This window comes from Chenopodium album, chromosome 1 (genome assembly GCF_948465745.1).
Source record: "Chenopodium album chromosome 1, dcCheAlbu1.1, whole genome shotgun sequence".
Taxonomy (NCBI): Eukaryota; Viridiplantae; Streptophyta; class Magnoliopsida; order Caryophyllales; family Amaranthaceae; genus Chenopodium; species Chenopodium album.
Window position 1 is genome coordinate 6089600 of NC_137834.1, and position 22722 is coordinate 6112321.

The following is a 22722-nucleotide window of genomic DNA, read 5'->3' on the forward strand; positions in this document are numbered from 1 at the left end:
TATTAAAAATATTGATGTTCGAAACTAGACATTGACAAATGTGAATGTCAAATGTTGAAAATTTGAAATAGATTTATAACGAATCTGATGATTTATGTTTATTAGTCAATTTTGATACTAACTTAATTGCATTGATACGTACATATAGAAAACAAATTAAAGGCAGAGCCCTCACTATAAGGAGGTATATCCGTAAATAGATATGTTGTCATTAAACAATATCACAGGGATAACTTTTGGTTCTTTAACATGATATCATAGTATACTCTCATTGTAAATTCCAAGAGTGAGAAAGATTTCATAGGAAAGGAATTAGAGAATGTATCTTCCATGGAAATGTCTTTGACTCTTTGCTGAGTACCTTCCATGGATCCCACGGTAGATATCGCCGCTTAACAAAGTAAAAGTTAATGAAACTAGTAAACTACGAAGCTTTAGGATAGAAATAAGCAAATAACAATTGGTTTTAGGATAAAATTATGCCGCACTTGATCCATCTCTTCTTTGATTTGGACTGATGTTACGAGTATTATTTGGTTTTATTTGGTCTATACATGTAGGGACTACATCGATATATCCGATTCATTCTTTGTCGAACGAAGTAGTTGAGAAGAATGGTTCTGAGGTTTGCCACAAATCTCAATATAAGCCATTCATTCATTTGAGTTTATTGCTCTAATAAATTTGAGTAAAATTTTCTACACGACTACAACAGATCGATAGATTCCCTCGTCAAAAAAGGTTATAATTCACAGCAATATGAAAAAGGGTATAAAGAATGTACGATTTGCAACAACAATCGTAGCTTTGTTTACGGAAAGTGTTTATTTGATTCAATTACTATGAATTTGTTAGATTTAAATCTTTTTATTGTAGATGTCGTATGACTTATTTATGAATTAATTTTATTTCAAAAAAAATATTAATAATAAAGTCACGTACCATCATGTCTCTCCATAAAATTTATCCTTATATAGCATGTGCAAGATACAATCATATTAATTGTAAACAGTTATTTCAATTTTTTTTATTTATTTTTAATTTTGGGTAATGATATACGTAGTATGTAAATGTAGCCCTTCGAGCTATATATATATAACTATAAAAGTATTAAATTTACTTCCTAAAAGGGAATTAAATTGGGAATACATGATAAAATTAAGGGTATGTTCACATTTACTTAATTTCAGTTCAATTCAGCTCCATCAGTTCATTTCAGTTCATCTACAATCAGTTCAGTTTAATTCAGTTCATTTCAGCTCCTATTTCCCTCTCTCATAAAATATTCTGTTCAGCTCCTATTTCCCTCTCTCATAAAATATTCCGTTCAGCTTAGTTTAATTAGTTTAATTCAGTTCAGTTCAGTTTATCTCCAATCAATAAATGTGAATAGACCCTAAATCACATACAGATTGGTGCAATTAATGTTAATTTATCCTTAAATATTTCTTTTTTTAGCTTGTTATACATAGCCCTTATGTTTATCATGTTCCACCTTTTTTTTTTTTACCAAGTTTTAATATTTATTTTTATGTTTAATTTGTAATGTTATTATGTTTTAGATTAATTTTGTGAACGAAAAGCAGTGGCGGTGTGGCACACTGCCAGTCTGCCACTACAATGAGTTTATCTTGCGACACGATGAGATCCATTTTATGAACTCTAAACTTGTTTGGTTGGATCAAACTTGTCCTACCTAATACAGGATACTCCTATATTAATTCAGAAAATCCTGAGATCGACTCTATCACCAACCCTATACACTCTATCAAATATTCGTAGTAACGACTGGAATACACCGGTTCTTTTGTGTTGTTGTTTTACCATTTATGAGGTGGACTCCGCCTCCATAAATGAATATGGCCAGTAGCTAGTAAGTATGAGTGGCATGGTTTTATCCACAACAATAAAATGTATTTATGTATCATCTATTTTACATCATTCATTTTCACAAAAAACACATTCATTTCAAATTTTTTTTTTTTTTTAAAAAAAAAAGCCTGTTTTGGTTAAATTGAGCAACACGACTTAAAAGGGTACGTAGTTATTACTAGTAGCTTCCACTCAATACACAATAAAAACACACAATTCATTTTCTCAAAAATAGCCTCACCTTTTCTATTATACCCTTTTACATAAACCCTTCATTTTTTTGTACCCTAAAAAATATGGGACTCCTCTTAATACCACTCTTTATCATCTTACTCCTCTTAGCGTACAACCTCTTCCAACGGTTAAGGTTCAAACTACCACCCGGTCCGAAACCTTTACCGGTTGTCGGAAATATATACGATATTAAACCCGTCCGATTTAGGTGCTTCCACGAGTGGGCCCAAACATACGGCCCAATAATCTCCTTCAAACTTGGGCCTGAATTAAACGTCGTCGTTTCAAATGCTGAACTTGCTAAGCAAGTGTTAAAAGAGCATGATCAAAACTTGGCTGATAGACATAGAAAACCATCAGCTAGATTTACAAAAGATGGTAAAGACCTAATTTGGGCCGATTATGGGCCTCATTATGTCAAGGTTAGAAAAGTTAGTAATTTGGCTTTATTTACTCCCAAAAAGCTTGAGGCCCTTAGGCCCATTAGAGAGGATGAGGCTACTGCTATGATCGAATCACTCTTCAATGATTGTACTAATCCTGGTTAGTTTTTTTGCTTAAAATCTTTTCATCTAGAACAATTTTTTTTTTTTTTTTTTTTTTTTTACTTTTATATTTGATGATTTTTACGTTAGTATTTGAAATTAAACAAGTAAATGTGCTTGGCCGGGTTTTGTCATTTGACATACTCTCATTGTTACTATACATGTTTTATTTCGATTTTTGCACTAAATGCAGGTCTTAGTTTGACAAATTATTAACATACAATATGGCTCAATTGGTTAGTGTTTTCCTCCTGATTTTAGAGATATTGTATTAGATATGTAATACTACGTATATAATTTTAATTAAAACTTTATATATCAAGATTGTATAGAAAATCCAGCCCCAAGTTTGGCCCACCCAAACTATAGCTTACTTAAATCTTAACATGTTTTAAAGAGTTAAGCACACAATTAGGTACTCAATTGTTAAAAATTTCACTTTTTAGGTACTCAATTATTTTTACTTTGCTTTTTGGTACTGAGTTAAGAATTCAGGCCAAAAAAATTAAATCAGCCAAAGAATTCAGTACCTTGGGTTAAAGAATTTAGTACCCTTGGTTAAGTATGTGGGCCCCACCCGATTAAAAAATTAATATTTATATAAAAAAAATGTATTAAATTTGACTAAGAAACTAGCCGTTGGTTTTTCTATTTAAAGAGGCATGAACTTGGCAGAAAATTCATCAAAAACAACAAGAAAATTCATCAATAATAATTCATCAAAATTCATTCATCAAAAACAGCAAGAAAATTCATCAAAATTCATCAAAAACAACAGCTTAACCAGCAACAAAACAGGTTCATTGAGCATGTTATTTAGGCATAAATTCTGCAAGGTTTTGCCAGATTTTGTAGAAAAAAAAAATAAAAATAAAAAAACCAGAAACAGAAGGGTTGCTGCTTCCCCCTGCTGCTGGTACTTCAACTTTGCCACAAAATCAGCCGTTGTTGCTTCTTCCACAAAATCAGCCATTGTTGCTTAACAAATTCATCCAAAACCATTTGTCAAAAAAAAAAAAAAACAAAATTCGAAAACCCAAATTTAACACAAAAACCACAACCAATCGACATCATCAATTTGTTCAAAAAAAAACCCAAAATTCGAAAACCCTAGGTCGCAACAAACATCAACAAATGGGCAAAAAATCCAAAATTTATATCAAATTAACAACATAAACGATGAAAAATTGAGCTTATCTCAAAAAAATGGCGGCTTTTGGTGTCGTTTTCCCCAGATTCGAGCACAAAGGTTGCTCGTTGTTCTTCGACGTTCGCAACAAAGTTTCCAGAAATAGGAAAGAATAAAGGAGCAAAAAAGGGAATAAAGAAAAAGAAAGGGAAAAAAAATGGGTTGACCCGCGAATTTTTTAATCGGGTGGGGCCCACATACTTAACCAAGGGTACTAAATTCTTTAACCCAAGGTACTGAATTCTTTGGCTGATTTAATTTTTTGGCCTTATTTCTTAACTCAGTACCCAAAAGCAAAGTAAAAATAATTGAGTACCTAAAAGGTGAAATTTTTAACAATTGAGTACCTAATTGTGTGCTTAACTCTGTTTTAAAACAGTCTCTACTTCAAAATAACAACTAATTAATTATTTAAATTTTAAAGTAACGATAACACAAGTACATTGATAGAGTATAAAAACATATTCTTGGGACTCAACCATCAGTTTAAGTTTTTTGTTGAGATGATGCGCTTATATAGTATCAAAGCTAACAAGACATAGAGATCACGGGTTCGAATCTCATCCATCACTCCTTCAAAATGGAATTAATTCGCGCCGAGTATGGAAGGGTCTGTGCTGCATCCATATTTGAAGCCCAAAGGGCATTTCATATTTATTTATTTATTTTAATGATATCTATTAATTCACAACTGTTATTGATGCAGAAAACAAGGGAAAACCCTTGAACATAAGGGGGTACGTAGGAATAATGTCATTTAACAACATCACAAGGTTAACCTTTGGAAAGAGGTTTATAAACCTCAAAGGTGAACTAGACCCCGTAGGAACAGAATTGAAGGACGTATTATCTAGTCGAAAGGCGAAAATTAACAACGCAAGCATCTTGATTGAGTACCTTCCATGGCTCCAATGGTTGCTATCACCTCTAGATAAAAAAGATAGAGAAGAAGCTGCAATGCTCAATGCTCGGTTGGACCAATTTATTAGAGAAATTATTGAAGAACATGCTAAAGCCAAGTCCATAAATATTGATGGTGCAAAACAACATTTTGTTGATGCCTTGCTCACTTTGAAAGATGAATATGATCTTTGTGAAGACACTATGTTTGGTCTTCTTTGGGTATGTTTAACATGTTTATTTGTTAAATAAAATTCCAACTTGCTTGCACATATTATGTTTTTATTTGTTCATACCTCATTTATAGGAAAAAAATTGAGTTATTTTTGTAGACACTAAAGTTAAAATTGAGCTATTTTTTTGAAGTCACAAAATTATTGTACATCCATCTTATTTAAAAGTTTTTGTTATTGATTTGGTGCAGGATATGATTGTTGCTGGTGTGGATACCATCGCTATTTCAGTTGAATGGGCTTTAGTAGAGATGATAAGAAATCCAAGAGTACAAAAAAAAGCCCAAGAAGAGTTGGACCAAGTTATTGGATCTGAACGAATCATGACTGAAGAGGACTTTTCAAACCTACCTTACTTAAAAGCTATAGCCAAGGAGTCTTTTAGGCTTCACCCTCCAACCCCTTTAATGTTACCCCATAAGGCTCGAGCCAACGTCAAGATTGGAGGGTACGATATACCCAAGGGCTCAATTGTTCACGTAAACGCTTGGGCCTTGGGTCGTGACCCTAATGTTTGGGGTGATGATGTGGACGTGTTTCGACCAGAACGATTTTTCGAGGAGGATATTGATATGAAGGGTCATGATTTTCGATTACTACCTTTTGGGGCGGGTAGACGGATCTGCCCCGGAGCACAAGTGGGCATAAATTTGGTAACATCAACCTTGGGTCATCTTTTGCACCATTTTGAATGGAAGCCTCCAAATGGTGTTAAGATTGAAGAGATTGACATGAGGGAGAGTCCAGGAATTGTTACTTACATGAAAACTCCATTACAAGCAGTTATAAATCCAAGGTTACCTGCAACCTTGTATAAACGTGTACCGGTCGATATGTAATCATTTTAGAACTATTTTTTTTTTGCCACAATGGTAAGTTGGATGATTATTATTATTTTCTGATTGTTTTATTATCGTATGTGTGTATTAATGGTTAAATAGGATCATTTCATCACTTGTACGCGTAGTATCCTGTATTAATGATTTAATAGGATCATTTGTATGCGTAGAATTTAATTTTGCGTATTGATAAGGATTGTATCTTTCTGCTGAGATTGATAAGAGAGGAGTTTAAATGTTTAATGTACCTACAAATCTACAATACAACATTCATTTTACTAGTCTTGATTGCCGTGTGAAACTTACCAACTCTACATTTCCGGAGCTAGATATGACTATTAAAACCAAAAACATTCCCGGAGATCAACTAGCTGCCGGTGTATTATTGATTTAAACTCTAGAAGTATTAGGAAAAGATAGAAGAGTTTGATCCACAAATAAAGCTTAAGAACTTCCATAATAAAACCAATTAGCAATAGTAGAAGTAATTCCTCTATCTTATAAAGTGAAATCACACCAATGTGGGATACTCACAAGTGGACTACAATGAGTTTCAACAATATAAACCGTGCATCCACACACTTGTACATTTATAAACAAGGCATCCACAGAGGATGAGACGAGTACTATACTCTTGCATTTGTTTTCCACGTATCATTAACATGACATATCTTCAACCTATTTATTCATTATTGTAAAGTATAACTTTATGTAATCACAAGTTTACAACTCAAATTATACACACTGAATAAAAATTTATTGCGGAGCAAAGTTATTGTAACAAGGAAAAAAGTAAACCCGATTAGACAGCGTTAATAGAAGGTAATGGAACACGCTTTCTGTATTCTGCAAGTGCCCACAATGGAAATATACTGTTAGATAATATGTTAATATTATCTTGTTAATATTCTGTAAAGATATATTTTGTGTAATTTAGGTTATCTCATATCTTAGGTTGTAAATCCTATATATATTGAATGAATGAGAAGGCCTCCACAAGGAGAATTACACTATTCTACATGGTATCAGAGCAGTGATAGAGTATAAAACATATTCCTGGGCCTCAACCATTAGTTTAAGCTTTTGGTTGAGTTGGTCATTTAACTTGGTATCGGAGCCAACGTGACATAAAGGTCACGGATTCGAATCTCATCCACCCCCACTTTCAAGTGGAATATTAAGCGCTGAGTATGAGGAGGGCCCATGCTGCATCCACACTTCTAGCCCAAACGGGCTCTCGTGTGAGGGGGCGTGATAGAGTATAAAACATATTCCTGGGCCTCAACCATTAGTTTAAGCTTTTGGTTGAGTTGGTCCTTTAACTTATACTTCTATACATTGGATAATGTAACATGCAATTCCTCATGAACACCCCTGTAATTTCCTTTTTTTTTTTTAATCACAAGAGTAAAATTAAGTTAATTAACAAATGAGTATATTTGTAATTAATATATAACTTGCAAAATAACAAAATTAAAATTTATGATTTTTGTAGGAGATTGATTATGCTACATGCTGAGGAAAATCACCGTTTTCGAGTTGTGAGTTGATCAAAAGCTTTGCTGTACGATGTAGAGGAGTTGGATCCCTCTCCGCCTAATGTTGAAGGTTTTTTTTTTTTTTTTTTTTTTTAAACAAAATTAAAGTAATTGTTAACAAATACTTCGTAATATGGAAAAACAAAAATGAAAAGGCAAGTTAAGAGTAGTCATAAGGATTATTATTTGTCTATAATAGTATAATCTGGTGTTTAAGAGCCAAGTAAAAATATAAAAATATAATAGTTGTAAAGTTGACAATACGCAATTTGTCATTAATTCGCAAATTAATACGTACGGAGTAGTATTTAGAGATTTTTTTTAAAAAAAAATATGTATCAAAGTATATACTCCGTACTTCCTATGTTTTTGTATTATTGCACCATAGAGGTTGGGTATAAATATTTTGGTAGTGGAAAAAAGTAAGAGAGAGAAAGGTAAAAATACAAAATTGCCCGTGTGACATATTGATAAATTAAAAAGTAAGTGTGAAAAAGTAAGGGTATGTTGGTATTTGTAGTGTGAACATAAATAATTTTTTTTCCTTAAAGAGGACATGTTGCAATATTTGTTAAAATTTCTAAAAAGGCAAGTGGTACAAATGTACAATAATAAAATAACGGAGGAAGTATGATAAATCTAAGCAAGGTTTGATATATACTAATAAAGTTATGAAAATACTTGTCCAGCATGAAGTAGACTTAGTAAAGCCCATCCGGTTTGAACCAAATTGGATTTTCCTTCTATTGGCACAAATTTGCAATCAAAAGTTAAGTACCAAATAAACATAAAAAAATGAACGAAATTTTGAATTGTGCTATCAAGTACGAACTATCAACTCTTTAAAACAGGGTTGCAGTTGTAAAATAAGGGGTTTAACCGGTGAGCATCACACGAGGTGAATCCAATAATAATATGGCTTTGATAAACCTAAGCATGAAGGTCGTGACACTTAAGTCTTAGTGTGCACAATGCTAGCACAGCAAGCCCTATATATCTTCTATGGGCCGTTTTATGCAAATGTATGTGCAAAGACACAATCCGTCTAAGTAATGAGCTTTAAATAAACTAACAATGAAACAATTAATTCTAGACATATATATATACTTCGTATATGGATAATTACCTTTTTGGGACATGAAATATGACTCTCACCCCATCCACCATCCTCCTTTTGTGTAGCAAGCAAAAATTCGACACCCTTTCTAACAGCAGCACAATTATAGTAAGTTTTACCAGCAGCAACTAGCCCTCCAAGAGCAAACCATGTCCCATATATGAAGCAAATTCCCCATTTCCCATACCTACATATAATTTGTTCTATTAATCAGATTAGAACGCGTACAGTGCACAACATAGCTAGACTGATATGTTATATTAGAAGTTCATGACAAGTTGACAACATACCATCCTCCATTGGGATATTGGGTGTTCTCAAGGTACCGGACAGCATTTACGATGAAAATCTCGATCTCGTTCTTCCTGTGTCCTGGATATAACTTCTTGAACATAACTATACCCTGAATTGCTGACCCCGTGCATTCTACATAACTATTACAAGACCCATAAGACTATAATGTAGATATTGTGACATCAAGTAAAATGTAAATTATAGGTAAGACCAATGTTACAAGGAACGGGATTCGATTCGAAACGTGGTACGGAAACGAATACGCGGAACGCTACCCGTGGTGAATCCGGTACGATTGGGTACGAAATAGTAAATTAATAAAAAAAATATATTTAATAATTGGAAAATTAATCAACATTAACTTGTAATTACTTGGATCAATGAATTGCATGAAAATAACATAACTTACCTCCAACCATTCCTGAGCCCCTGCTGGTTCCCAAGCAGTTACCCCACCGTTTTTACTATGAGATTAAAAATAAAATTTGATGCCCACACAATTTAATCATAACATAATGTATCTACATGATTTTATCTTACATCTCTAAATTAATAAGAAAATATATTTAATGTTTATTTGCAGCTTTATGGGTACATACAACATTATAGTACCCTAAAAGTTATTATTAATTATGCCGACTTTTTTTAAAAGAAAAAAGAAATCTAAACATTCTATATCGAGTGATATCAAACTACTACAAAGTATTCCCTTCGTCCCTTAATACAATACCTCTTTTGAGCATTTATTCCTCACATAATAAAGAGAAAGAGGCATTGTATTAAGGGACGGAGGGAGTAGTAGAAAAATAGCTAGTGTGACAGCCAATTTCTACTCTACAATAACTAATTATAAAATTGCCATATTTATTATCGAACCCTTGGTTAATATCAATCAAATTAGCTATCTCGGTTATACTGTACTTTCTTCATGCTCCGTAGAGCATAGAGTTACAATAGCAATGAATCTTTACCGTACCTGTAGAGAAAGGACAACATTGACAGAATCATATAGTCGTTCAGGGTCCATCTTTTCTCCAACGATCTCCGGGGGTAACGTTGATAATATTAGACAACACTATATTTAATAATAGAAGAAACAAAGGTTATATAGATAATTAAAGACGAGTATTAGTAAGCCTGTTGAAGTGTAACTTCTCAAACAACACATATAAATGTCTCATATTGAAAAATAAATAAATAAATAAAGGAAAATTTGTCAAAAATAACACCGACCTTTAGATTATTCCAAAATAAAACGACCTTTGATAAATATCTGCCAAAAATGAAACGTGACCGGTTAATAACCATTTTAATAGGTTACATGTGACACGTGTCACGATATCATTGGTCAATTTTTTTTAACAATTTTGTTTTTTTTTTTTAAAAAAACTTTAAAATAAAAAATACTTATAAAAAACTGAAATTGAAAAAAAAAAGGCAACCCCCATCCCTTAGCCGGCAGCAACCCACCACCACTTGCCACCGCCCTGCACCCAAATCCACACCCCTGTGTCGGAAAACCCATTTCGCCCCTCTGCCAGCCATCTCCACCCCTTCCCCCCTTGAACCACCACCAAAAAGTCAAAAACCCCTAAAACCACCGCTCGATTTTGGGGTTTTAGAATTTTCAGGTGGTGGTTCAAGGGGGAAGTGGTTGGAGACGGCCGGTGAAATGGATGAACGAGTTCGCTAGCATAGGAAGTGAGTTTGGTCGTTTTTCGGTGAGGAGATGAGTGTTTTCGAGGGGAAAGAAAGGGAATTTAGGGTGGGAGAAAGGTGGTTTAGGGGAAGGGGACAGAGGGGTTGGATGGTCGGGCCCGAGCTCAGGAGAGGGTATCACTGACGCCGGTAAGGGGCTTAAGTTGTTGGTGGTGATGTCGGGCGGTGGTGGGCTGGTGGGGTTGCTGCCGGTAAGGGGGAGGGATTTTTCTTTTTTAATTTCAGTTTTGTTTTTAGTTTTAAATTTTTTTAAAGTTATTTTAATTTAATAGTTGTTTTTTTAAATCATTATTATTAAAGAAAAATTAAAAATATTTTAACCAAACACCAAGTGATACATGTCAAATGTAACCTATAAAACAGGTTACAAGTTTTACGTTTTATTTTTGGCAGATGTGTATCAAAAGGTCGTTTTATTTTGGAATAATCTAAAGGACGTTTCATTTATGGAAGACTGGTGAAAGGTGGTGCTACCATGATCAAGGATCCATTTACGAGCCCTAGGGCAACCGTTGTCGTCGCCCTCATCAGGTCCGATTCCAAGCATTCGCAAACAAATATAGTTGAGTGCAGTACAGAACATGGTACTGTGTCCTTCAATATGCAATCCCCAACCTCCATCTTCATTCTATTATAATAAATTTTATGATTAGTCCATTATTTTCTTTAAGATATTAAATTTAATCCCATGTTCAAATCAACACCAACCTGATGATAATAGATGTTACGAAGAATTTCTCTACGATGCTCTGGCCCGAAAACAGAATTTAGATCCCCTGTAATGTATAAGCAGAAAACCTGCATGACATTACATGTTATTAAATTATGACTCTCGAAAACATCGTTACATGTTATTACTCTCTCCGTCCCTAAATTACATTCCTACTTCTCTGTATTATGTGAGGAATAAATGCTAGAAATAGGAATGTAATTTAGGAACGGAGGGAGTACATTACATTATAACTCTTGAAAAATTCGTTATAAAATGGTGCAATTATACAAATGAGATGTATATTATTAAAAGACTAACCAAGGGAGGGAGGAAAAATTGAGGGCCGACATTTTTAGCAGGCCAATGGCCTAGGTCAGATTGCAGGGCTGTGAATACATTCACTGCTCTCTTTAGCGTTGTCGTCGCGATTTCGTATGTGATCTCCTCCCCTTCTTCCACCTTCACTTGAGGTATGGTTTGCCTGAAGTTTTTCTCCCTTAGGAACTATGCTTCAAATGATTAATTGCATAATTGGTTTTGTATAAATAGAATGTTCTAGCACAAAGTTATTTTGTTTTATCAAAACTAAAGAAAAAGATAGTAGCATTTATTATTTCACTTAAAGTTAAAATTTCTCAAATTTTTTAACTTCGTGAACATTTTAACTAAACCCTAGCTCTCAATTGAACTTACTATAGTCGTGTTTGTAATAATTCTTTATAATGAAACAATTCATAAAATGAAATCAATAATCTAAATATCTAATACTACCCCCTTTTCATATTATTTGCAACAATTATATATTTTCCCTCTCTGTTTTACGTCAAATCATTACAAATAATATAAACGGAGGTAGTACTAAAGTAATCCCCAAAACAATTTTGTAGACTTCACACCACATAAAAAAATTCCTGTCAAAAACATTTTTTTTTTGTATATTATGATACAAATAATCCAATCATGTATTAATTGAATGCTCGGACATTAACTTGTAATTCCTCTGTCCCATAATATAATTGTTGTTTGTGTTTTTTCATGATATTTAAGAAATATAAGAAAAAAGTGAATGGAATAGATTAATAAAAGTGAAAAGTACAATTATATATAAAAGTTAGTGAGAGAAAGTGGAAAAAAAATAAAGAAATGTGCAAAATTTAAGGGTAATTTATGAAATACAATAAATAAAGTTAAAAAAGTGAGGATATAATGGTTTTTATATACTATCCAAAAACGGAGAGGTGTCAAATCGGGTACCCAGATGGAGTTTGGGTTGACCCACGACGGGTCGGGATGTTTGGATCGGGTAATGATGGGTCATTTTAACTTAACAAACCAAATCAAATCAGGTTGAGCTTATTCAGATTCGGGTTAAAGTTGAGTTCAAGCATGGTCGGATACAAATCAAACTTGGCCCAAATCAAATTCGGGTCGAGTCATACCGAGTTCAGAAGAACTCGGATCCGGATTTTATCGGGTTTATTTGGGTTAAAATGGATTTATTTAACTTTGGGTCGGGTCATTTCGTATTCGATTAGATCTCGGTTCAAATCAATTCAGTTCCGGCAAAAAATTGAATCCCGTTACTTCGATAGTTAGCTCATTCTTTTGGGTCGAATAATTTGAATTCGGGTCAATCTCGGTTCAACTCGGCTTTTAGCTATATTAGAATAGTCATGTCATTTTTGTTGTTGGAGATTTTATTCATATATAGTTCATATCATTTTTTGGGTTTCGTTTAAGTTTTTGTATTGGCTTATAAGAATTGATATAAGATTGACAACTCAAGTTATTAAAGAAATTAAAATGATTCTTTATCTCCTTCATCAGGTGATTATCACATATTATAAAATGTTTCCTTACGTTTTGTTTTATCATTGTCTTTGTGGCTATTTATCATCGCCAATTCATTGGCTACTCGATTATTAGAAGTATCAAGATTGTCTATTGTATATTAGCAACTAACTCGTGATTAAGAATACAAGATTTTTCATATTTTAGTAACGTTTGATTTTGTTATTGTTAATGAAGTTATACCCCTCCATTTTGTAATAATCGCAACACATATTTATTTTACGTTGGTTTCATAATAATTCTAACATCTTATTTAGTAAGGACACGTTACTACGAATATTTTATTACTTCTCCTCATTAATCCTACTAACAAAAGTATTTTATTATTTCTTACTCATATTAACAATTAATTATATTTCCACTAACTACACTTTATATTATAAAATTCTCAATTTGGACCATACCTTGTAATTTTCTTACAACTTTATGCAATGCAAACCCTAAACTAGGCCAATATGGCAATAAGATAAGATTAGTGACAATCAGATGAAATAAACACAATACACTGTCTAATATCCAAATTCAAATAAATTATAACTAAAATAAGCTAAATAAGCCCTAATATGTTAGAGTCCGTTCAGATAAGGGTTTGTTCAACTCGCCTTATTATTTTCTCTTATTACAAGACTATAAGTTTAGCAGCCCGTCTTGTGTGTGGCCAGCCACACCAAGTAACCACTTATTTAAAAAAAAAGGAACCCATATAAAATGAACTGACCAAGTAACCCTTGTATACAAACTTAGTAACCCCTATAACATTGAGTAACCCTATAGCACTGACGAAGTAACCCCTGTAACACTGATCAAGTAACCCCTTTAACACTGATCAAGTAACCGCGATTACACTAATAAAGCAACCTTAGCCACACGATGTGACCAGCCACATATAAGACTTTGTGTAATAAGTTCAGATAATATCATATAAGTTTAGATAAGTTTTGATATATTAAGATTAGTTAAGATAAATTCAAATAATTAAATTCAGATTATTTCAGATACATTCAGATAAATCCATATATGTAACATATGTTGAAATAAATTCAGATAAGTTCAATTAAGTTGAAATAAATTCAGATAAATTCAAAATCGTGAATATAATACACCTAATCACATTAATATAACATATATACATATTTAATGTCATAAACTTCAAATTTTATACATTTTAGGAAGTATATTTCATGGTATAATGATAATATTGGATTGTTTGAGTTTAGAGTGCAAAATCATAGACTAATTTTCTAAATATATCAATCAATGATCATTGTACCGTCCCTAATCCATGCACTAATATCAATCAATGACAATTTGTACATTTGTATTGTCCCTAATATGTTGACTCCATTCAACATTGCCATTTCTTTGCGGCACAGTTTTCCTTATATTAACAATATATCAATTTATTTCCACTCCATTTTTGGTCATCCATGAGCTTTTAGTTTGCAATGTTGTAGAAATGTAGAATATTTAGATGTGTGAAATCATGGGCTCTTGGATGTAATTATAGTTTGTTAGCTTAGTTAGACGAATGCAAAGGATATATAAGTAAATGTGATAGTGTATGTCTCACTTTTCCTAATTATAACTAAGCTTGAACCCCACAACTTAAAATGGTTGGAGAGGATGGTCGTGAAAATTTTTGGATTAAGTTAATTAAAAGGGTCGGGTAAAAATTAATCATGAGTAGTTTTGGGTCGGGTTAAGATTGGTCAAAGGATGTTTCAAGTCGGGTAAATAGAGGTCGGGTAATACATAGATCAGATAAAAAGAGATACTTTTAGGGTCAAAATGGTTTCGGGTAGATTTTGTTTCGGATTAGATCGAATTCGGATCTTGAATTATCGGGTCTTAATAGTTTCGATTAACTATGAGTCGATTCCAAGTTGGGTTTGGACCATATATTACCAGGTGAAGTCGGTTATGAGTTAACTTCGGGTTGACTCCAGATCAAATTTGGATAAAAAATTCGCGGGTTAAACCAGTTCGAAAACAGTTCGGTTTTAGATGAACCTTTCGGGTCGGGTGAGTTTTTGACACCCCTAGAACAACATTTTGAATCTCTAAAATGGAAAAACATGAACTATATCATGGGATGAAGGGAGTATTTCTATATACTTAAGCCAGAAAATAAACCTGAAGACGCCATAAAATATCTCTAGAAGGCTTAGTTGTAAAGCGATTGTTGTAGAAGTTACGACGTGCTTCCTCCACCTCCTCCCTCTCCTCGGGTGTGCCCTGGTAGGGATCAAACTCCCAAGTTTGGCGCCCAAGAAATTTATTTGTACTGTATAAATAAGAATCATTTGCACCTTCTCCTACCTTTAACCTCCACATTTTATGATCCCAACTTTAGTACGGGAGAAAATTTCCTGAGCAAAGTTTATAAATCACTTTGTTAGTGATCTAACTATGGTCTGGATAAAGAGTGAATACATAAACAACTTTATACAATACTTCAATTGATATTAATGACATAAACATACACTTTGTAACATACCCAATATATACTATACTTTTTCCCCTTTTTTATTACCGAGTATTGCACCATATAGGTTATAGATTGGGCACAATAATTTTGGTGGTGGGAAAAAGCAAGAGAGAGAAATATAAAAATACAAAATTACTCATGTAATTTAAAACATATACTAAACAATAAGTGTGAAAAAGTAAAGGCATATTTGATATTTACAGTGTGAATAAATATATTTTTTTATCCTAAAATAAAAATAGTATACTGTACTTAAAAAGAGCAAAAGGAGTACAATATTTATACAATTTTAAAATATAAGTGATGCAATATTAAAAGAACAAAGAAAGTATATCTATATTATCCCTTTAATAAATCACCCCACCTGACAAATTGACTATGTATATAAGAAATGGGCCAAATAAATCAAAATATTCAATAATCGTTGGGAATTGTACATTGCCAACATTGGTAATTGATGGGCCTTTATTTTGACATTGCCAGCTGAAACAACCCAAACTTTCATGCACCATAAAACAATGTGAGCAAACTGAGATATTTTAGGGAAGCCAGTACATTCACACTCAGTGTGTAAATGGATCTTGCACACTCCATTTTCATTGGGTGAAATGACATCTTTTTTTTGTGGACCCTAATTTTTTCAATTCAAATTGAAATGAAATTTTATGTAAATTTTGTAAGGTTTTTAATTCAAATTTCAAACTAAACTTGAACTTCCTACCAACCAATTAATTGTTTTTTTTTCATCAAACCAATCCCCACCGTTGTAGTCGCCGGAAAAGTTTGTGTTGTTGGCCGAAATACTTACAACCATAGTCGCATGTTCTACGTCGTCGATTTGTGCATGTTTTGTAATTATCATGTTGCCGTCGATGGGGATATCAAGGTGATTATTGATTTTTAGTTCATTATAACCATGAATTCTGATTTGGTTGAGTACCTTGTATATTTACAGGCACTGTCACAGCGGAAAATAACTCAGTGTTATAATTTAGTTTATAATATCATTTTTGTTATTATGGTATGTGAAAAGTCGACCCACACTTTATTTGTTGTTAAATAGATTTGTGTTATGAAAATGTTTGTGCTGATACCCTTTACCAAATTGGTAGTGATAGCGTTCTCCATTTCCATAGTGCTTGGTTCGATCCCTACATCCCAAGGGAATTTTTAAAATATTTATACCATTGTAGTGTTCATAGACATCAAAACGTATTTTGAACTTGCAATTAGCATGCTGATACCCGTAGCTTAAATGGTTATGTATGTTGTGGACTTACTCCGCGTCCAGGGTTCGATTCCTGGTGCTTGGACAGTTGTTATTATTTTTTTTTTTACGAAATCAATATAAATGGGCTCAAACCATGTATTTCTTGGATGGCCCAAACAACTGGTTTATATTATTGAAAATTTCATGGAGAATTTCATATTATACAATATATTTTTGTTCTTCCCCTGACAAATTTCATGGATGCATTGCATCACTGTGTTCCACTTAATTCTTTCATTTTTTGAGTTGTTTATACTGTCAATTAAAATGGTTGTTAGGTTATTTAGTACTATATATTCAATTAAGTCCCCAATTTTTGAATTGAATTGAAATAAATACGCCGTCAAGTTTAGATGGGTGAAGTTACTAGTGCAGTGTTTAACGTCTTCCATGGTGGCAAGCTTATTTTTTATCCTGAACTTTGTTACCAACATGGTGAATCCTTCACCGTTGAATTTATCGAAAATGAGTTCGCGACCGAGAGATTGAAGGCGTTAATTGATGGGTTTGGTTATGATGTTTATGGCATAAAATATGGTCCTCCGAATTGTATGAATGACGAATTGCTGGATCTGGTGGATGGAGATGGTTTTAACAAATTAAAAGAGGTGGCATTCACCAGTCGAATGATTAATGTATATATCATACATAAACAACCTTTGAAGGCGGAGGTTCGTAGAAGGAAGAAGCATGTGGCCTGTCGTAAAAGGGTAAAACATGTGGTAGTTAATCAAATACTAGAACAATCATAAATTGATGCCGCAGCATTACCAAAGGTACACATTTTTTGTAATTGCTTTGACTGTAATTTTAAAAGTTTAGTTTTTATGTTGATGTATGTAGAAGGTGGTTTTTATAACAGATTATTGTTGTTGCCGTTTAATTTAATATCATATTTTTATTATTGATCTGATTCCAACAATAATTTTTGATCCTAGACATATGAGAATAAAAATTATGTTTTGATTTCACCTAACAGTTTTAGTTGGTTGATATAATTAAACATGCTTATTGTGACAGCCTGGTGGTGTCCACAAGAACCTTAGTTCTTTTGTTAAACTAATTGGGAAGTTGAATGAGGATCAAAGAAGCTGGGTCGTGGAAATGGGTTTTGGCAACTTGCTTAATCTGTCCGTTACAAAGATTGATCAATCCTTTATTAGATGGATTGTTTCAAGGTTTGATCCTGTAACCCATTCACTTACAATAAGGGAGGACTTGACAATTGTTGTGGATAGTGAAATGGTGGGATGGGTTTTAGGAGTCCCTGGTGGGGACATCTTGTTTTATCCAGAGAAGGCTTACTACGAAGAATTCAAACTATTGAAAAAAATTTACAAGGAGAATTCGCTGCGCGGTGCCGTAAAACGTTCTAAGGTGTATCAGAAACTACGTTATGAGAAACATAACAAGTCAATGTTCAAGCAACACTTTCTGCTGTACACACTGGGCGTCTTGCTTTGTCCAATGGATAATAAAACTTGGATAAGTTCTTCCCATGTATATTATCTGAATAACGCTAGTAATGCGTATGAATATAATTGGGGTAAGTACATGTTGGAGTGGCTTACCAAGTACAGTGATAATTGGGAGGTGCTAGGTTGCGGAGCACTTTTACTCGTGGTAAGTTTCCTTAACAAAGAAAGATATGTTGTTCAATTAATGATTCAATCAAGAAATAGCCGATGATTTCCTATTGTTATTTGATGCAGATTATTTACCTAGACCGGATAAGGCATGCAAGTATCGTAGACTGGAAAACTAATGGATGTAGGATTTGTGAATGGACACAAGACAGTGTTGATAAGGCAATAAAATCTGACCACATTCACCAAGGTCGTTATGGAAAATCAAAGGTATTTACAAGATTATTGCAACCTAGTTATATTACCAAATGAAGTTGTTAATTAGTTTCGTTTTTACAGCTAACAAAATTATTAACCATACACCATTGGTTTCACAGGATGTTGAAGGTGTTGTTTATGGAAAGCCATACCCAATGAAATATGGGAATTACACTCCGCAATGTTGATTACGGAAAATATCATTAGTTATGTTTAGGTATATGTTGTTCTCACAATAGTGTACCTTCAAAGTTGTAGTCTATGTTGTTGTATATGGTATATCAAAACTGTGTACACTAATGTATTGTATTAGTTGTATGTATACTGTAAACGGTATAACAAACTGTAAATGATAAAATGATACTTTAAACATGAATCTGATTTTATGTATCATGGGAATAAAATATTATTTTCTTCCAACGGTCACTTGTTATATTTGAATCATCAACGGTCAACATCCTTGTCTATAAATTACTCTTTTGCTACAATTGAATGACATTCACATAATTAGGGCTTTGAGACAAAGCTTCAATCATATTCATATAAAAATTGAATGTTAAGATGACTGTAGTTGAAGAAACTTCCTCCAATAATGAATCATTCACTTCTTCTTACCACCTCGATGACTCCGGCTTACATTCATGCAAGCACAATCTACCGGCCAAGAAACTAGTGTGCAAAAAAACATCTAACGCCGGAAGGAAATTTTACCGCTGTTCATATTGGAAGGTTAGGTTATGTCCCCAATTTTTTTTTTCATAAATAATTCTGTTATTTTGTATACGCATAAAATTGAATTGATTTTCATGCATAGGATGATGACTGTGGTTATTTTTGTTGGGAAGATGAAGCAAACGAGGTTGAATCTAATAATTTAAGGACTGCATTGATACAACTAAAAGAACAATGCATGTTGTTGAAGTGCGAGGTAGACAAGTATAAGGTTGAAAATAACATGTTACGGGAGAAAATATTAGAGATGAAGAGTTATTCCGAGTCATTGGTTCTCAAATTGGTCATTATTGAAAAGGCAAGCATGGACTTGCAAATCAAGGTGATGGATAAAACAACTGTTGATAGGTGGATGTGTGTAATTGTAATTTTCTGCATTTCATTGTGTATTGCTTATGCAACCAACTGGTAATTTAAAGAATGTTAACAACTAATTCTAAATGCAATAAATTGCAATTATAGACATTATGCTAATTTATGATATGATTCTACAAATAATAATATGACTCCAAATATAATACTATGATTTTTGGAAATTCATAGTGAGGCTGTTTAATAAAAAACAGAGGAGGAAATGTTAAATAGTTTAGACTACTCCCTTGTTTAAAAAAAACGACAATGACTAAAAAGTTAAAAGTTTCTGCTTAAAGAAATTACCTAGTTCGATTAGACTTGAAACATAGAAAATAAATTGTTCATACTTCAAATGTCCCCAAATCTACAAAAGTAGACCATCTAGGTTGTTCTTAACTTCATTGCACGTCCCCATTAACATCCTCCACATCATGTATTTTCGAAACAGGAGATCATTCTTTTCATACATCTGCAAATAAGAGGACCATTTCGATGTCAATATTTTGTTGGTAAAAATAAGAAACTTAAACATTTTACTGAAACAAATACTCACACGAAGCCATGAGAAAACAGACTGGGTTTGACTATAGAGGAAGAGGATACAAATCATGCCCGTCTCATGGACTGATTTTGCTGTTGGTACGTCCTCACACTTGACAAACCTATACGTTTCAACGTCTGGTGACGGACCTTCCAAGAGTGCATCGACTGTCAATCCAAGAATCTGCTTAAAGTATTTTCCCTATTCATTTTTTTTTAAAGAATTAATAAAATAAAATAAAAAAAAAAACAAATTAGCAATCAATATTGGGTATAAGGAGATTATCCACAAACATTTACATGAAACTGGTTCACCACATAATTAGGCTTCTTACCAATACCAATATCCTATCCTCATGCCTTTTGTCTTCTTCATCCTCATCCTCTTCAAGCGTGTTTTGGAAATCAATTATAAATACTTTTTTGCGTTCCACATTGAGAATGTAAACACACCATCCTCCATCGACAAATATGGGCATAATCACCTATGTCCCTTATGTAACACAAATCCACAAGTTCTTATTCAGTTAGCATACACAACCAATCTATGGAATTTGGGTATGGAAAGATCAATGAATAACACAGTTTGACTGTTCTAATGTTAACATAGAGTTAGGAGTGAAGACACACCTTCCGATTATCCTTGAATTTTCTCCCTCCAGCCAAGAAATGGTTGTCGATCATTTCCGATTCGTCAATCAAGAGTTGTTCAACAACAGGCTTAGGTTTTGCATCCTCTTCCAGTAGGTTGCACTGGAAACATAAGTAAATGATATAGAAGTTAAATAAGCCAACTATAAAACAGTAGCTTAATATTTGAATTTGGTAATATACCGCACAAATTGCGTACCAAAAATGATGGCCTAAAGACGTACAATCCAATATCTGCATTACCGGAGTCTTCATTGTTTGTGTAAACTGCAAATGCGTCCATAACCTATTTTTTGTATAACACAATATTAATTATGTCTTTTACTTTAAATTTTCCCCACACATACTGTTTGAAATAGAGGTTATCGTTATATAATTTAATCATTACCTCTATTGGAATGGGAGACTTCTTCTTACATGCTTTGTGTACCAATTGACGGTTGACTGTTACATCATACCACTTGAACAAAATCTGATCCTTAAACCTGTTTGATTAAAACACTTATCATAATATACTCCAACACATGAAGGTACACATATAAGCATTATGGCAAAAGTTGTTACTGACCTAGTATAGTTTGACTTTCTGTCACAGATCGCCGTGATGCTGCGTCTCTGGTGATCAAAAATTTGGGGCAAGCCCTCATTGTCATCAATGTCGCTCAGGTAATCGTTGTCGCAGTCCACATCTAGTTCTGCATTTTTTCATTCCGGTCATCATCACCCCCGCCTTCCCCACCATCATCTTCCACCGTTTTATCTTCATCACCATCATTTCCCCCGTTACCATTCTTTTCATTATCAGGCCCACCCACATCTCCTTTCCCAGATTTGGGGTTTGTGGCCTCTATATTAGGCTCATCGTCATCATCACCATTATTTCCTAGTCCTCCTTCACTCCCATCATCACTTGCAGTTTCTTCATCATCTTCATCGTCCTCCGTATTCCTATCCTTGTCCTCATCATCGTCATCAGCTTCGTTATCCTCACTGCTGCTCTCAGTGCTTAAATCATCCTCACTTGATTCCTTCTTACCTTTTGTCATTTTCTTTTTTGAGATAACATCCTTTGTTTTTGTTCTGCCACCTTTCCCACTGGTCCTTGTTTCCCTTGTTTTCATTTGTACCTGTGAAACATAAATCATGCCTTTATGAATAATAAGCTACTGTAATATGTAAAATGATCCTAATATTTATTTACTTATAGGCAAGAAATGCTAAACTTTTTCAAACACAATGTCATAAACTTTATATGCAAGTAATTTACATTTTTATCCCCTTCAACAGGTGTTTGCCTTTGTATCAACCTGCTTCTTGATCTTGTAACCCGTGCAGGGGTTAAAGCAAGTGGAACTACACGAAGTTCCTAAAAGATATTCACAACCAATAGGACTCAGTCATCAATAATTAGCAAACAAATCAACCAAAGTTAAGACCACAACTTTTACCTGATTATTTGTCTTTTTTCTGTTACTCCTCTGAGTTCGTCCCACATTGGCCTCTTCCTCACGTCCTTTGCTTGTCTTTAAGAAAAGTTCGAGTAATCAGTAATCTGGTAAGTAACAGTCTATGAACTTAGTCACACTCGGTTTCAAACTACCTCATCTTCTCCGGAAGAACTATAGTGTTGAATGTCTTTGTATTCTTTCAAGTCCCTCACCTGTGCTCTGCATTTGAGTCTATTTCTTTTCCTTTCCACGACGGTAAATTTAGTATTCACAGGAGGCAGACTCTTCATCCACACAGGAAGGTCCTTCCGCGGACCAATAGGGTATTCTTTCCCATACACAACATCCCTAA

The 22722-nt window shown here is 33.6% G+C and overlaps 1 protein-coding gene across 1 annotated transcript; it reads left to right on the plus strand.

Annotated features, from left to right (window-relative positions):
- The first annotated feature begins 1743 nt into the window (after nt 1-1743).
- LOC145641251 (cytochrome P450 98A2-like) lies at nt 1744-6034 on the plus strand. The gene is made up of 3 exons (XM_081692263.1): nt 1744-2649; nt 4547-4962; nt 5165-6034. Exons 1-3 carry the CDS (start codon nt 2169-2171, stop codon nt 5810-5812), a joined length of 1545 nt encoding a protein of 514 aa, XP_081548389.1. The 5' UTR covers nt 1744-2168; the 3' UTR covers nt 5813-6034.
- The last annotated feature ends 16688 nt before the right edge of the window (nt 6035-22722 follow it).

Bases quoted from the DNA above. Each gene is read 5' to 3' on its own strand.
- LOC145641251 (XM_081692263.1), top strand. From the start codon at position 2,169: ATGGGACTCCTCTTAATACCACTCTTTATCATCTTACTCCTCTTAGCG. The intron at 2,650-4,546 runs GTTAGTTTTTTT...TTATTGATGCAG, and splicing joins CAATGATTGTACTAATCCTG to AAAACAAGGGAAAACCCTTG. The intron at 4,963-5,164 runs GTATGTTTAACA...GATTTGGTGCAG, and splicing joins CTATGTTTGGTCTTCTTTGG to GATATGATTGTTGCTGGTGT.